We start from the raw sequence: 18,161 nt of genomic DNA, 5'->3' as shown, positions 1-18,161 counted from the left end.
AGTCTTCCACGTGAAAGATTTAAATGTTTATTAATATAAAAGCAAATACACTGATCTATCTTATTCAACCCTTTATTCAAATGACAACCAAACTTTGAAACAATATATCTATTGAATGCAAAAACAACACAATACCTAAACATGGAAAATAAATAACTGGAATGGGGTCCAACAAGGAAGCAAACTGTTTCACTGCTCTTTTCCATAAAGGAAATATCTAATGCAAAACCAGAGCTACATTTCTGAGGATTGTATTGAACGGGTTCATCACACTAATGTAAAATTAATCATGAGGTTTTGTAAATGACATGCAGAAATAATAGATTTTTATATACAACTATCAAATAAATCAAATAAATAAATAAATACCTCCATACATTAAACTTTTATAAATAATAAGTTGATTTAGATATTCACTTCCAGTTTCAAACAATTTTTTTTTCAACTGTTTACAATAATTTAAAAAAATGTATGTTAGTATCACAGAAAAATAGGTTCTTAAAAGTAACAGATCTCATATATTCAACAAAACATATATGGATATAAACTTCTTACCACTAACATGAATTCATTAAATTCTAAAAAGTCATGTTAACAAAGATCATGATGAGTAAAAAACAAACTAATTGATACATCTCCAATGTTTTATCTATTAACTTCTCAATATGGGTCACACCACTTGTAACCCTTGATATCCTTGGCAACCAATGGTAACACACCAAGCCATTATGGTAACCAATGGTGATGGGAATGTAGGTCAGACTTGGAATAATGATGTTTTCACAAAGCATGGGGAGAAGAATCAATTGGAGACAGAAGGTTTGGTGGTACATTGTATAAAATGACAAGAAAATAAACAAGTCGTCTCTTATTGGTTAGCAAAGAAGGGTACAAATTAAATGAGACAATCTTCACACATCAAAGGATTTCAAATAGATGCTATATGATTTCATTCAAACACACATACACGTCTTGATAAGAAACTTATTCTTATTCCAAATGAATAATTCACATGTGCACATCTGCACCAATATCCAGATAAAATTGGGAAAACAAAACCACATCTAGGCCATAGTAAGTCTTGTTGGCTTGTTTGGTTTTCCATGGCATAATATTTTACTAGAATTGATTAAAAGTCTCTTGTCAACTTTGATTTTTCAAAGACATAAAGCCAGTAGGCCAATTCCTTCAATGGCCACATAGGTACTCTTTCAAATTAAATCATTAATTAATGAGCCACATAGGTACTCTTTTAAATTAAATCATTAATTAATGGGAAAACGTGTATACATTTATATGTATTTGGGGGTTGGGGGAAGGGTTGGTTGATGTACCAAAACAAAAATTCTGTATTTAATAACACAAAACAAAATCTGTTAACATATATGACAGATACCAATATTAAAAAACAAGTAATCTATTCAACAAAAGAAATCAAGAAACAGAACTGCATGATACACATGCATGCATACAAAATAAAAATAATCTACGGACAAAAGGTTTTCAATCAGAAAAAAAAACATCACCATAATGTTGATGATTATCAATGCTAACAAAATAACGATTTGCTATATTTCATGTTTTGGAAAGGGATTAGTGATCATCTATCAAATTCCCTCCATAAATGCCCTAGGAGTAAAAAAAGTAGTTCATGAAATATCATTCTATTATAACATAACACACAACTCATATATAATTCTTAATTATGAGCAAAAATATTTATATCTTCATTGGCCTATTAATTAAATGAAATGCTTAATAATTATGAGCAATTTTGAATTGATAACCTTAACAGTTATATTAATCTAAAATCTTGTTTAATACAATGACAGCTGCAGTATGTGATCAACAAAAACCGTTTTGATTTCTTTACCATTGACAGAATGAGTCATAAAAATGGTTATGTTTTAAAACATTTGCATATCTTAAGGTTTTTATTTAATAAATAATATATACTAATTTGAAATCTTGAATTAAAAAAACAACAACAGACCTTCAATGATAAATGCATAACTGGGAGGGGTGCATTGTTAATACATGTAACTGGATAATAAAAACAAAGCTTTGACTTCTGTACACCCGTCATCTGGTCAAACCCAGTCCTAGTTCATATTGAAGACACACCTTACACATCATTCTCCAATACATCTAGAAATAGTTAGAGGTTGGTGTGTATACATGTACTACATTTGAAATAACTTGCATCAAAAAAATCAAATCAAGCAGTAACCCTCATTCTCTTGGCTTACACAGCTAAGCACTACCACCAGAAGAGATCAAGCACACAGTCAAAATCTAAGGTAACTCAAATCAAAGTATTTTGTGTCTGCATCTATAGCTGCTAACTTAAGGCTTGGCATACCAAACTTTTGAGAATATGTGTGTGAGATTCATGGGTCAGTTTGTTATATAAGCTCAATTTGCAAACCAAAATATCGAGTAAACAACATAAATAACATGCACAAAAGAGGTAGAAGGTTTGTCATGTGTATGTCACATTCTCAACACGGGCATCTTAAAATCTACAACCAATGATTTGTTCTGGGGCTTTTAACAAAATAATGTACATATATCATAGAAAGAACATGTCAAATGAATGAAAGTTTGCAGAGGATTTTGTTTCTTGATGGAAAGTACATATCAAAACAATTGGTTTACCATATACAAGATTGCATCATATACCTGGTATTTTTCAAATATATCATTATATGTACATGTATAACCTCCAAAAAATCCCCCCAACTTTCAATAAGATAGAAATTATGCATAAACATGTCTATACATTTGTATATCAAGATATTTTGATATCTTTAAAAAAAGTTAATTAAACAAAAATGATTGCAATGGCAGGTTATTTGGGCTGTGTTCTGTCAATTTTCTATCAAAATTGATTTTTCTTTGGATTTTGCCCCTTGGTACAAATGACATTATGCATATAGAGGAAACTTAACTTGGCACCACTTTTATAACCATGTGATCATAATTTTCATCAAACAGGAAATTCCCATACAGTCTTTCTTAAGGTCTCAGATTAAATGTGGTTGATTTTGAGTTTTAGATACTCTTAAAGATTATACGATCACACCACCTCTAGACAGTGTTGAATGATTGCATAGACAATACCAATAAAAAACAAAAACAAAATAAAAAGAAAGTCATATTGAGCATACCCTTCTGCAACTCAAATTCTCAAAGGTTTCTTAAAGTCCTGCTAAATCATAGGATGGTAGTAAGAGCAAAAGGTATATAGCTCAATCAAGTGTTGGTGGCCGTGAAGAGTCTTTTTAGATTGATGGAATGACACAATAGGCGACCAACGCTGACATAATAATATAGAACAACCATAGAAACACGAAGAATACGACTGTGACTATTCGCAGCTTGAACGGACCGCCCAGCTCGCCTCCGAACTTCCTACGCACCACAATGACCGTACAGCATAGTACTGCCTCAATGCAGAAAACAGTGACCGAAAGAGCCAGCGAGCCCGGGTCAACTTCAAATGAGTTTCCCTGGACTGCATGGTAGACGGCAGCGATTGTCCAAGCCAACCCAATGCCCAGGAATACATTGACGGCATTACTTCCTGTTACATTTCCAATGGAGGAGTCAGCATACCTATCATTGACAGCAGCTACTTTGCTGGCAAATGTATCTGAAATAACCAAATAGACTCATTTTAACTTCATCATAAATGTCCAAGGAAAAAATAAAACAATGTTGAAAAATCTCTTTTTTCTCCCATTATCAATGGAGTAAGATTGGTTTGTCCAGTGTGGAATAGCAGTGTGTGGTTTTCTGTCTTATACTGTGTATTACTATGCCACTGTAAAATGTAAACAAGCAATGTATGCTGTAAGGAAATGATAAATGATAGAATAAGCTAATCTATAAGTCATTCTAGTGCTTAACTTATTACACAATTTATCATATTTTGATGGAAAAATTTTTTTGTATGCTCTCTTCCTGTCCTGCAAGCAAAAGTAAATGGAACATAGAATTGTCAAACATAATTTTTTAAAATGTAAAATAATGCGAGAAAAATAATTATTCGTTATATACTTGTGTGGGATAGTGAAATTCAACCCAAGGGCCAAGATTCACGGTCTAGGACTTGGCAGAGCCTCATCAGTGAAATAGTCAGACGATACAATTTTCCATCAGATTTTTCTCATCTGATTTGCTTTCGACTAAAATCGTATCGTGTGACCATTTAAGTCAAAAGTCGAAAGCAAAGTCTGAAGTCGATTGAAAATCTGAAGTGCGTCCGATTTTCAATCGACTGGCCAGAATCGTGAGGTCACAATGACTTTTTCCCATACAACGAATATATTGAATAAGTTTAATTAATCGAAAATTGATTGTAAAATCGTATCTTGTGACCACCTCAGCAATCGACTCCAATCGACTTACTTGAGCAAGTCAATTGAAAATCTGATGTAAAATCGCAGTGTGATCGCACCTTTAGTCTCATTATGAACGATCTATTTGTAACACAATAACTGAATACATACTTTTTTACAACAAAATTTCAAACATAAAATTCAAAGAGTATACATATTCCAGTTATCAATGATTGTTCACTGCAGACATAAAATGAAATGGAGTTGTCTTTCTTGACTTACCTGGTACACTTGTACCCAGGGCCACTACAGAGATAGCTGTGATTGAATTTTTGAGTCCGACTGTGCAACCAAATTCTGTAGCCAGGTCCTGTATAAACAAGGTCAGCACACCAATCATAATGATGCTGACAGTAAAGCAAGCCCAACCTCCCAGGTAGTCTGAAACACATCACAAAATACGTACATGTAGTAACAGTGGTCTGAAACAGATCACAAAATGTGTACAAACCTTCGAAGCTGTGGACTGAGCCTTTCTCCCTTGATGCTAAGCTTTATGTAAATGCCATTTTTTTTTTTAACTTTGTATGAGGTCATAGTTTCAAAATCATTGAATCCAAAACAATATGAATATAAATAACAATTTTCAAATAATATATGTGTTGATAGGTACAAAAATTAAGATGAACTTTCACTCGATCCCTCTCCCTTTAAAGCTACATATGCTCATGCAAAGACTTCTGATATGACTTTCTATCAAGGGCATTGAGGATATGGAATCAACGCTCCATGTTTTATCTGCAAGCTGCTGTAATTGGTGACATACGGAGTTCAGCAACAGAACACTTTCAATTGGTTCAGACAGCTTGAGGCTTCATTTCACTGATAGCAATTCTGGCCTTGAACTTCACATTTAATACACAATTATGTCTCAATGAATGGGCTTTTAATGTGCTCATTTTGAGCTAATTCATATCAACAAGGATGGGGGAATACAACAGAAACCATAAATTAGTTCAATAATCATCTATCCTATCTTCCACTAAGCAAGCAGGGTTAGGTTGTAAGTTCAATGAGAATTCAGAAGATTGACTCAAAATGCGAAGTCAACTTGAAAAAAAACACCACTCTTTTTTGCAGACTGTCAAAAGACCACAGACAGATAAAGTCTTAATTTTATTCAGTAGTAAATCCTTCTGTATCAGGCCTATATTGGACCCATAATGTGATTGTTCTAATTCGGATGCTGAATATGAGAGACATATCTATTACATCTAGTGTCAGTCCATCACACGGCTTGTTTTCACTCGATTCTATCAATACTCTTTGTGTGGGTAGCAAACAAGTGCATGATTTTGCTGTTAATAGATATCTGTACTCTTTGGCACTCCCTATCTTTCACACTGTAAGTCTGTAATGAGTGTTGGATACCAGTTCAGCTCGTACATAGTCTGATATGTACAGCTATATGACTCTTGGCATCAGTATTAAGTATTATTCCTGTCTACTTATCCAAAGAAAGTAGTTCAGTATTACCTAGTTTGTCAGGCCTTTTGGGTTACTACTGTTTTTTTTAAATGTCCTGTATATAATATACTATATTCCTGGTATTCCGTACATTATATAAATATTGCCTGTTTGTGAGGGTAACAGTTGAAATTGACATCTAAGAAAACCATACGCAACCGACGCAAAGCGGAGGTTGACAATGGTTTTCAAGGGGTATTAACTTAGAAAATGAATGGAAATTGGAAATTATTGGAATTTTTTTTTAAGTCCAAGGGGCATAACTCTGTCAAAAAATGTTCGGTCGTACCCAAAACCGACCTTGACCTTGATATTCTTATGATAAATCAGTATACTGAATTTCATTTCAGTGCAACCAGTTACCTCTGCGAAGAAAATTAAATGAAACTGCAATTTTTCAAAGTCCAAGGGGCATAACTCTGTCAAAAATTGCTTGATCATACCCAAAACCATACTTGACCTACATATTCTTACGATTAATCTGCATATAAAATTTCATTTCAGTATATGCAAACTCTGAAATAAAATGATTGGAAACTTTTGGTGGACCAACTGACGGACTGATAGATAGACAACAGCAAAGTAATATACCGTATATCCGGGGTTATTTTGCTTGTCACAAAATTTGCGTCAGTCATTTTTTGCAATTTTAAAAGTTTCTTGCCTTTTACAGATTTAAGGTGTGTTTAAGATGAAAATATCTGCATGCATAATAAGACTTTATCATGTATTATTATGCATGAAAAAATACAAGAGCTTGAAAGCTACTTCATTTTTGCACCCAACAAAACAAAGTTCAAGTCTTAGCTTTCAACTCAAAAAATATAATATTTTTAATGAAATTTGGCCAATATTATCATCCATAGTAAAGGTTAATTCAGTATTCAACATTGAAATTCTTCCTGAATTATTCAGTATCATAATTGCTCTAGTACCATAGTAGCTAACTTACTGTAAAAGCACATATTTTTGTTGGGTTAGAATTTCGTTGTTTTTAAACCAAAATACAATTTCGTTGGCATTTTTTTTGGCGTCATATTGTAATCTTTGAAATGTATCGCATATCAACTCTGTATTTAATAATACTTGGGTTAAAAAGTCGTCATGTATTTAATTTCGCTGATTTATACTAACAGCGAAAATAACAAAACTAAATCTGCAAAGAATATTTCTGCTTCTACAATAATCGGCAATGAGAACAAATTATTGAATATTTGGGTGTATTTACCTGTCGGAGGCACACAGGCAAAGATAACTTTCCAGAAAAGGGTTAAGAAGTGCATGACATAGTCCATACAAGATGGCAGCTTCTCATCTTCCTCGTCATCTTCATCTCCTGGAAGCATTAACCGTTGAAATAATGGATATGAAATGGTAACAGAGTAATATAACAGATAATATAGCAGACTGAAAAGTCCAATGAAAACTGATCTGTGACCCATCCATATATATTTATATATGACAACAGTCCTGCACTGACTGGTCTATGACATGATATACAATGTACAGAATTGAGAATTACCATGAAGATAACATTACAATTACATTTGATGGAATTTGCAATCCTGAATTATAATGTAGATAAGATTTCAAGTTCATGGCATCTTGGTATTGTTTTGAACCTTAATTTACTGCAAAACGAGTGTAAATCATGTAAGAGGTGCTGGTAGAAATATTTGCAGTGCATGAACTCTAGTTACATAAAGATAAGTTTTATCTAACATATACACCATAGCACAGAAAGACTCAGTAAACTCGTTGACTGCTTAGGGGTCATCCACACCCGTGGAAAAGGTTTCCCGAATCAGCACATTCATACAGGTGTACTCTTTAAAGAACTTAAACATAATTTGAATAGGCAGGCGGCATTGTCTATATAAGCCTTTTCCTGACGAGGTTCTTTCATAAATTAAGACTCAAAAAGAGCAATGGGGGGGGGGGGGGGGGGGGGGGGGCATAAAGAATAAAGTTTTTCAAATTTGCAATTCATGTAAATAAAAGTTTGTGCTCTGTGCTGACCATAAATGAAATAGAAATGTGTTGTCTTGTTTAAAAAAAAAAAGTCTTTACACAATAACTGATTAATATGGAGAGAAAGAGAGAGAGAGAGACCCCAATAACATGATAAATTTGAATTCAATATATCGTTAACAAAATGATAACATGAAGTTACATTAAAATGGTCTAAAATACTACGAGCAGCCATCTAAAATTATACTAAATACTTGTATGATGTCTGTCTGGTTGCAGGTTGCAAATAGAAATGTTTGAAATATGTTTTCTTAAAGTTACAAAATCAAAAAATGTTCATAAGCAAAACCCTGCAAGAGAACTGTAAAGTATATAAATCAAAACTATGGATTTGAAAAATGCATGCATCTAAAAATATGAAGTAAGTATTGAAACTGTAATTTTGATTCCTCATTAGACACATGTCATAAAATATCTTTTTTAATTTAAACCCTGTTGGATATCAACAGCCAATCGCAAAGTTTAGAGTACCTCTCTCAAATTTAACTCTAATTTTTTATTTGGTATATTAATACCTGACAGAATACTATCAATCTGAAAAAAAGAAAGGAGTGCTTTATCTAGATGTGTACAAATCAAGGTAACAATATGGTACCAACTTTAAACATGTCTAGTAAAAACATGCACACTAATCAAATTACACGAAAAACTTTTAAGGTAATCAACAAGATTTTTGACATAGAACTCTCATTTTTACTCTGTTTTATTCCCCGGAGAATAATACGGTAAAATGTATGTCAATGAGCATTTACTATTCACTTTGAGAACACATGAAGCAAACATGAAAAATTGATGAAAGAAGTATAAGGACCAAATGAATTTGTATACATGTATATCACATCTAATGTGATCGATCCAAAGAAAGAATTATTTCCCATTACGTCTAAAATGTATTAATAGATTAGATATATCATATTCAACATAAAAGAAGTCATTCCCATTTGAAGTCTTTGTATTTATACTCTTAATATTACTAACAAATATGTATGTGTGTCCAAATAATCTAAGTATACATTTCAATTTTTGATTGTACATGTATGTCCTAAACCACTGTGAATCAAGTTTAAACTTGCTGGCTTCTTCCTACAACATGGGGGATACTGGTGCCTAAGTTAGGAGCTATTTCTATATTGTGTGTATTAATTTTGTGTCGCACCAAGCTTCTTACATATTGAATTGTCCACGATCTATAGCGTTAGACTATTCCTTGATATTGAACACTGCGCACAATAGGTTATTACAGAGATGAATGGACAAGTCTCATTTCATAATGGATATCAAAGGAAAATCAATACAATCTGATGCTGCAAACGCATTCATTTTGTCAAACCTGTTGGCCTATTTGCTGTTTAATGTAGGAGCGTTCTGCCACTATGAATGAATTTGGCCACATCATTCACGAGAAATATTGCTAACATAGTTGATAACCAGATTTCACAGTAATTAATAACATTAATTAAATATTTACCTTATTGATCAATAAACCCTGCACAGAGATAATGTGATAAGAATCTCAAAGCAATAGTGCTTTTATACTTTCATTCTTTTACAGACATGGGGTCCATGTGGTGGTCAGGGAAAATTTTGTCTTCATCAAAAAAAAATTGACCAGAGACATTGTGTTGCAGCAATAAATTTAAAGCAAATTATAGAAATTTACCATAGTAAAATTCAGAGCTATAGTACAAATTAACAACCTATTTGATCTATATACTTCATTTCAAATATAAGCATCTTAGAAAAGGGAGGGATTCCTTTGTCCAAAGACAGCAATAGACTGTTCCATCTATGGAATGATTTCATACAAAGATTGTTCTTTATAATTTATAGTCCATTATAGAATACCTCATTTAGACAAGTTTCTGTGATTCCTCTTGAAACTTATGCATAATCCAGCAAAAGACATTATCATATAGAACTCAATTAAGAAAACTGTATTCAGTAACATGTCTCTTATCGCTTTTTTTTAATACAAGTACTATCCAATGTCCAATTGTTGAGTTTCCCTGATTTGAAATGAGGACCATTTGGCAAAATTATGTAAACACATATGTACATGTACATAACTTAGTAAATGACTATAAGTTTGCATTGGGACACATTGTAGGAGGTAAATTGATATAGCAATCTAAATAAGTAGTTGATACATGACACAATATAAAGGGGTACTGTGTGATGAAAATAAAGTTAGAATCTGCAAAAGGTTAAAACAAAAGGTTTATACATGTATCTATAAAGAATATAGATCTATTTCTATTCATTAATTGATAGAATTATCTACAACGTAGGTTTAAGTTATATACTTAGTATCAGAGGTCCTACATCTGTATTATATTACAATCAAATCATAAAGTTCTACACAGGGGTTATCAAACACCACAGAAGCACACAAGTGGTTAGTCAGAGTACAGAAACGCTCTACTCAAATGCAAACAGTTGTTAGAACCAGTAACATAGTTGTTAGAGCACACACTGACAGACAGACAAACCATGTACTGCACAAAACGTTACCTGAGTCTTTGTCTGCAGGCAAATGTAAAGCAAACACTCTGTCAATCAACTCACTGCGACAAGTCAATACTAAACACTCATGGTTAAAATTAGTCCCTTTATGGGGCAGTTCTGGGCAAATGAGTTGGGGTAAACAAAATGTTGTCTTGATGAGCTTTCTGTTTACAAACAAGTAGGCAGCAATTATCAGATAAATAAACAAAATGATACAAAGGATCAATATGCAACTTCTCAAGGCCAAACAAAGGCTGCAAGACCACCCCTGCTACTACTAGGAGTTTTATTTGTCATTCAGGGTTTTGAAATTATCACAGCATATCAGGACAAGGGCTCTAACATTTGATTGTTCTTGCTGTAGGGATGTAGGCTTGACTTGCTGGACATACCTGCGCTGACAGTAATGGCCTCGATAAACTGCTCCCTCCAAGATGAAGTTCCAACAACCAGAGACACATTGGCTTTCTTCAGCAATTTGTCCACTACATTCTGCAATCAAGTGAAGCACAACTAAAACCTAAACTGCCATAGCATGATACCAATTAATTGCTTTACCATAGACTGCATTGTAAGGTCTTCATCACAAGAAATAAGATTTGTCATTGGTCTCAAAGCAAGCTTGACAATTTTCACCATAAATTTTTATCATAATGTAGATGAACCCATTTCCTGACAAGCTTCACAATACCGGTACTCACTCTACATCACCATTAAATAGTGTACATGAAAACTTATCCTGGGAAGATTGACAATTCTTACCCTAAATTGTCATCACTAGGTGGTCATGAACTCTTTTTCTTGTAAGGTTGACAATTCTTACTCTAGCATGTACATAAACCGTTTACCTGGCAAGCTTGATCATCAACACTTACTTTGAATTCGTAGCTTTCTTGGATGTGCACACACAGTGTCTTGATGTCCCCAAGACGGGGCTTCGCCATTTCTGACAGGTGCTCTTCCTCTTGCTGGGCCTCTGACTCTCTTCTCCCTTTTACAAAATCATAATGTTGACAATAAATATCACATTAAAATCATGATCTTAATAGAACTAATATATTGATGGCAGTTTCCATTTCTCTTCAATGCAGTATCTAAAAGCCTTGCAAATTTGATAGAAATATGAAAATAAATTGAATTTGTGTAATAAACCAGTAAATCAATACCGTCTTTGACTCTATCATTTCAGTCACTTTTAACACAATCTCTGTTATTTTCTATTAAAATTACAGTTATTAAAATGTCCTCTGGGAATCAGAAACATTGCATGGTAGGAAAAAGTAATATAATATTATGGGTAAAACCATAATTCTAAGAGTCTACAAACTTCAAATTCAAAAACTTCTTTTTAATCACACAAAGCTGTGAACAACTCTGTCAAATGGTCTATGCCAACTTCTACCACATTTAGAAACAATCTAATTAAAATTAGATCCTTCACGCTCTCGTATTTGATATGTCGCTGCTCACAGCGACATATTAAATACGAGAGCGTGAAGGATCTAATTTTAATTAGATTGATTTAGAAAAAACAAAATTTTAAAAATCATATGCTAATTTTACAAATCAAACAAAGAAAATATAACAGATATTCAAAAATACAAATTCACACACATATACAGTAAATATAAAAAAAATCATTCTCAAACAACTATTCACATCATCCCTTTATAGCTAACTAAATGTGTGCAAATCAGTGGTAGCCATCAAGTAAACACAAATCAAAAATACAAACTCTTCCATAACTCAAGTCTAAATAAAATTAGTTTGGAGTTAATGAAATCATTCACTGCTAAAAGCTACCAGATGAAATCATATTTGTTGCAGGCATGCATGGCAGTTGCTTTTTCTTGCCATCAACTTGTTGCAAAAATGGCTTCATGAACCATTCTGTATGGGTAATGAGCACTGTGTTTGATGAAAACAAATTTACGTACAAACACAATATTACAATTAATACTTATCTCTCGAGGGCTCTATTTCATCATCGTCATTTTCTAAAATTTAATCAGCTGTGTACAGAATAATGTCTGCAAACATTTAACTATAAGATGAGGGTGATCTGTAATGGTTCACTGGAATTTTAGCTGACAATATCATGCCTTACGATTTTTATCTTTTACTATGTATTAAAAAAACATAGTATTGAAGGTACATACAACCATTAAATAGGTAAAAAAAATTCACTGATCTGATTCCTGATATTATTAAATTATTCTGATATTCATGCAACCAATCCCATAACTTAATTTTCTGATATTCAAGCAGTCCATTTTTTATTTCAATATGTAAAAGAAAAGTCAACCCCTTTCAATTTCTTGAAATAAATTATCCAGCCCCATCTACTGTTTTCTTTGATTATTTAAAAATTCAAATTACATACTAACACAACAAAAAATCAACTCAGTGTGACGGAATAATTTCTTTAAGTTTACCAGCAACTTAAATCTTAAGACTTAATATAATATTTATGACTTCCAACTAATAATTCTTTAAGGTTTGGGCATATTTAAGAAATATATATGACAAACATAATCTTCTGTCATAGATGATAGAAATCACAATTATACAGGCCCGTTATTATAAAAATAACTTCTGGCCTCAAAGGCTTCTACGACAATCATCAAAACATGTTTTGTCATGTGACCTAATCTACAGTTGAACCACTTCTGCTGAATGTGAAAGGTGGCAGCATTTATCAAACGAAATTGTCATACATTTTAGTGTTCCCAGTAGAATACTTGTTTTAAATTTTTAATGATGCATAAAAAACACAATATTGATTTGAACTCTATGATAAATAAACCCAAAAATCCAATAACCTGTTGTGAAACTTTGTGGCAAAAAGAATGTGCATTTGTTAAATAGTGAGACAGAAGAGAACAGTAAGATCATTTGAGTACAAGTACACTTAGATAGATAGATACATGCATACATACTACAGTGCTTTGGAAATGCATATTACAGAGACCAGTGCTAAAGATTGGTCTTTTCTGTAAACTTAAATTTGTTTGCAATGGTTGACCTGTCTTTCATATGATCTCATGAATATTTACCACATTCCTCCAGGCTTGCGTTCAATAACCCATAATGATCTAGATGTGAGCTATTTAAATGCTTTTTATTGGATAACTCACACCATTATACAAAATTGACACTTTATGCTGTCAGTTTTGTAACTATTTGCAAAATTTATCAATGCTAACATGATATAATTATTATTTCTACATAAGCTAGCAACAAAATTTCAAAGCTGTTTGTAAGCAAATAAACTCATTTGATAGTTTATTTGCTTACAAACAGCTTTGAAGCTGTGACTGCCAGGTCAGTTAAAAAGTTGTGTAAAGCATCTAAAGCAAACTTGAATACATGTATTGCCAATACATATGGAGCAATTTATTTACAGCCAAGTTATAGCCTAACAAAATCCCTTTAATTCAACCTATCAAAAGTTTAATTTTCTATGTAATGAACACAAATTTTAAATGACCAAATAATTTGTAGATTATCATATTTGCATAGTGAATTTTTAGGATTTCATTGAAGATCAAGATTGATCACTCTGTTAGTATATTCAGGCATTTTATACCCATATAAGTTAGTTAAAATTTGAATAACACTTATACACTACAGTAAGTCAACACATTACATTGGACACAATGACATCATATAAAAAAAAATATTTGATCAATCAATATCAAATTAGAAAATGATATCAATATGAGTTCAAAATCTGACAAAGATTTTTCTTGGACTTTATGATTTTTTTGGTCCCATCAACTGGTACTCTACATTCCCTTAGGGACCTCTCTCTGAAGATTTATGTAAATTTGGACAATTTCCTTGGCAACAATTTCCATACAACATTATTAGTGTTAACATTTTCATCTCTGCCAAAAACACTGTTATTGCAACTCCAAAATCACACCATAAAATGCCTGCATTAATTCAGCAAACAACTAACGTGTATCTGAATTTTGCTCCATTCATCATAAACAGGGGATGCAAAACTGATATCAAGCGTTCGGTCCATATTGGGTTTTTTAGTCAATGCTTTCTCCTTTTAGAGGATAATGATCTTGCCTTAAGCCAACCATAAACATTGTTACATTTAACCTTGAACTTCAAATGTGTAGAAAAAATCTAAATTTAAGCACCTCCCCCACATTGCCTAGCTTCAATTTATCCTTGCAACAATTTTGAATGATGCCTATAAATGTTCTGGACAAATTCTTGTAAACTGGTTTATAAGACACCATTTTTGGATAATAAAGATATACCTACAGTCACTTATCTTGATGAAATCCAAATCTAATGCCTCAGTCAAATGAAAATTAGACTTGTAAAACCACTCCTCAACAATACACTTGTCTAATTTCTAATGCTTCTAAGTAACATCAAAGTTACAATAAAGGGGAAATGTTACAGTTGTTTCATTATGTTGCAAACTATTTGACCCATAGTGTTCAATATCATATCATTACATGGATATTCCTGTACATAACTTAGACATAATCATAAAATGCTCTTATTATAAGTGTTGCTTTCTGCTTGCAACCAACTAAAAGCAAGCTATGTCGATTTAATTAGATCTATATATCTAATAAGAGAAAGCAGATAAAAGCCTTTTTATAACACCCCTGTCAGGAAATCCCTACAATGCTATCATCAATATCTAGATATAGAATAAGGATATTCTAAGGCAGCTTTCTGCTTGTCTTTACAGAATAGTTTCAAGTAAGAACTTACATTTATACCAACAAGAGGCCCATAGGCTACATTGCTCTCCTGAACAACAATAGCCATAATGAAATCAGATTTATGGAGTCATATACAAAATATCTGAACAATGTAGTTAGATAAAGATATAAAGATATTTTCAAACTTTTCTTCAGAAAAATGAGACATTTTTGAAAAGGATGATTTCAAAGTCATATCACATAGTTAGTATTACAGTTCTAAAGAAGATCTTAAATGAATATTCATAAACCTACATCAAACTTTGAGCCTCTGGTGGGGCCCTAAAATTGTCCAGGTTCTAAGCAATTGAGAATCAATAATATGTCAAGATGCTCACATTTTAGAAAAACCATGTATTATAACATTTAAGTTTACAGGAATAATTTAATTTTTTTTCCTATTAAAAATCACCCCACCCACATTGTGGCCCCACTCTACCCCTGAGATCATGATTTGTACAAATTTGAATCTAGCCTACCTGAGAATGTTTTCACAGAAGTTACAGGTTTTCTGGCCAATTGGTTTGTGAAAAGAAAATATTATAATATTTCTCTTTATATATTCTTAAGTAAAATTTAACCCTCTATTGTGGCCCCACCCTACCCCAGGGATCATGATTTAAACAGACTTGAATCACCTTACCTGATGATGCTTCCACACAAGTAATATTATTTCTGGCCAATTGGTATTTGAGAAGAAGATATTTGAAAGATACCAACATATTTTCAATTATTCTTAATTATCTCCCTTTGAAAGAGGGCATGACCCTTCATTTTAACAAACTTGAATCCCCTTCATCTAAAAGATGCTTTGTGCAAAGTTTATTTAAAATTGGTCAAGTTCTGGAGAAGAAGTCGACAAAGTAAAATGTTTAGACAAACAGATGGACAGACAGATGGACGCCAAACAAAAAATGATCTGAATTGCTCACTTGAGCTTTCAGCTCAGGTGAGCTAAAAAAGAATCTCATAGTTTTGTAGACGATATTGTCACTAAAACAATTTGTTAAGGATACGAAAAGTTATAGAACCAATAACTACACAAACTAATACCCACTCTTGCCAGGTACCTGGAATTCTCTCCATTGCAGTGAATTTTACGTCACAATTTTAACATGCAATACTATGTGGTGGCGAGAATAGATACCCGCCAAAAATTGGTCTTTGGCCATTACATGATAAATAAAACTGAGCCCTAGGCTGAATGTCATCCTCTAATAGTAATTGAATAAAGACCACATAAATTAAGGAATTGAATTTTTGTTCAAATTACAGAAAAACAAACAAAATCATTCACATTCAAAATCATGAAAATTTGGTATGCTTTAATAGCAGCTCACCACAAATTCATACAATCATACATATTTCACATACTAATTTAGAAAGGAATTTTTACCTGAATACATAGATATTACTACATTTCTTTAGTTTTTTGGTTTTTTTTTAATCTATATTTGCATGATAATCAAGTTAATGTTGTTTACTTATGAAACCTCACAAAAGTACTTGAACTAAAATGATTCGTTTCTTAATTTGACTCAACTGATTTTGGTTAAATTAAATCTTCTCCATCAATACTTTATTTTTTGACAGATTTCCAATAGAATATTGTTCTGATCAAATCACCAAGTTTGAGTATTATGTAAAAGTATTCAATAAAGCCAAAATTTTCAAGTCATCCCTTTTAACAAATATTATGTAATATGTAATCAAAACCCAGTGATAAATCAACTTATATAGCATCGGCAATTACAGGGAGCAGCTAGAGAGAAATAGACATAACTTATGTAATTTCCCTGCACTACTTTTTATTTACCCAATGAATGAGAAAGTTTAATTCTGGGAAATACAAGATACAGTCATATGAATCAATTTTAAGATAGTTATTAAACTGGTTTGTGTTTTGGCTATAAACTGGTTACCTGAGCCTCTCCTAACAATCGAGGGTTCATCCAAATGGATCTGGAAAGTCTCGTTCTTTTCATATTCTTCATCATCAAAAATCTTTAGCAAGATTGCTTTCCTGAAAATAATGAAAAACGAAATACAATATACTGGTACAATAACGAATATTATTAATAAAAAGACATCAACATGGAATATCTTGGCAAACATTTCCATGCGATGATAATATAATACCTGGTATTGTACTGAATATATAAGGATATTAAATTAACATTAGTTCTAACATACTGTTTATTAAAAATAATAAGATAAAGCATGCAATGTCAAACTTTGCAGCCTTGCATATTAATTTTTTTTCAATACATTATCAAAAAATTATGTGGAAATAAAAAAAGATAAATAGAATTTTAGCGAATAAGTTCTGTGGGATTCTTTTCTCTGTATTATTATTTTGTCACACAAATCTGTCATAAACATTTTTAAAGCAAAAATAATTACCGGTAGAGTTTATCTAAATATTTAATACTGTAAAAATTGTATTTTCTGTGTGTGTGTGTGAGTGTGAAATAGGTATAGATCTATATTTTCCCAATACAGTCAAACTTTGTTATATCAAACTAGATGGGACTGTTAAAAAACTTCGAGATATCTGAGTAATCAAGATATTGAGGGTAAAATACTTTTTAAAACAGTGGTTGGGACTTATTAATCACTTTGACAATTCCATGTGTTCAAGATATCAGTGTTTGAAGTTCGACTCACTTTTTGCAACTTCTCAATTGACAACCTTAGGAATCATTATCAACACATTCTTTGGAATTGAGTTTGTTTAATTTTGAAACCAAAGTTTGCAAAAAAAACTAACCTTAAGAAAAATCCAGTTATACCACAGTTCATTATCAATTCACTTAAATCATATATGCAACATAATTAATATCACGAAAAAGTGTTTGACAATAACTCTTTTAATTAATAATCCAACCGTTACTGTGCATATATGCTTGTTCAAAATCTATATGATTGACGTGATTGACGTAACCAGGGTTACTTTAAAACAAACATTATTTATTTGACATACTGTTTGTTTATTTAATAGACAGTTTGAAACCAT

The 18,161-nt window shown here is 32.2% G+C and overlaps 1 protein-coding gene across 3 annotated transcripts in view; it reads right to left on the bottom strand.

Moving 5' to 3' along the window:
• Positions 1 to 56: 56 nt before the first annotated feature.
• The window catches only part of LOC105346273 (sodium/calcium exchanger 3), a 39,286-nt gene continuing 21,181 nt past the window's right edge, over positions 57 to 18,161 (bottom strand). Inside the window, exons 3-10 of one of the 3 annotated variants that reach the window (XM_034467603.2) lie at positions 17,068 to 17,168; positions 12,371 to 12,403; positions 11,282 to 11,400; positions 10,799 to 10,898; positions 10,413 to 10,424; positions 7,099 to 7,206; positions 4,626 to 4,784; positions 57 to 3,655 (exon numbers count right to left, since the gene is read on the bottom strand). In XM_034467603.2, the coding sequence (XP_034323494.2) occupies positions 3,285 to 3,655; positions 4,626 to 4,784; positions 7,099 to 7,206; positions 10,413 to 10,424; positions 10,799 to 10,898; positions 11,282 to 11,400; positions 12,371 to 12,403; positions 17,068 to 17,168 (1,003 nt within the window). In that variant the 3' untranslated portion in view covers positions 57 to 3,284. The remainder of the gene's footprint in view (positions 3,656 to 4,625; positions 4,785 to 7,098; positions 7,207 to 10,412; positions 10,425 to 10,798; positions 10,899 to 11,281; positions 11,401 to 12,370; positions 12,404 to 17,067; positions 17,169 to 18,161) is intronic. The other 2 variants (XM_066088890.1, XM_066088891.1) reach the window with 2 other exon arrangements.

This window comes from Magallana gigas, chromosome 6, assembly GCF_963853765.1.
Source record: "Magallana gigas chromosome 6, xbMagGiga1.1, whole genome shotgun sequence".
NCBI classification, from domain to species: Eukaryota; Metazoa; Mollusca; class Bivalvia; order Ostreida; family Ostreidae; genus Magallana; species Magallana gigas.
The sequence above is the reverse complement of the archived record's forward strand: the minus strand, read 5'-3'. Positions and strand labels throughout refer to the sequence as shown.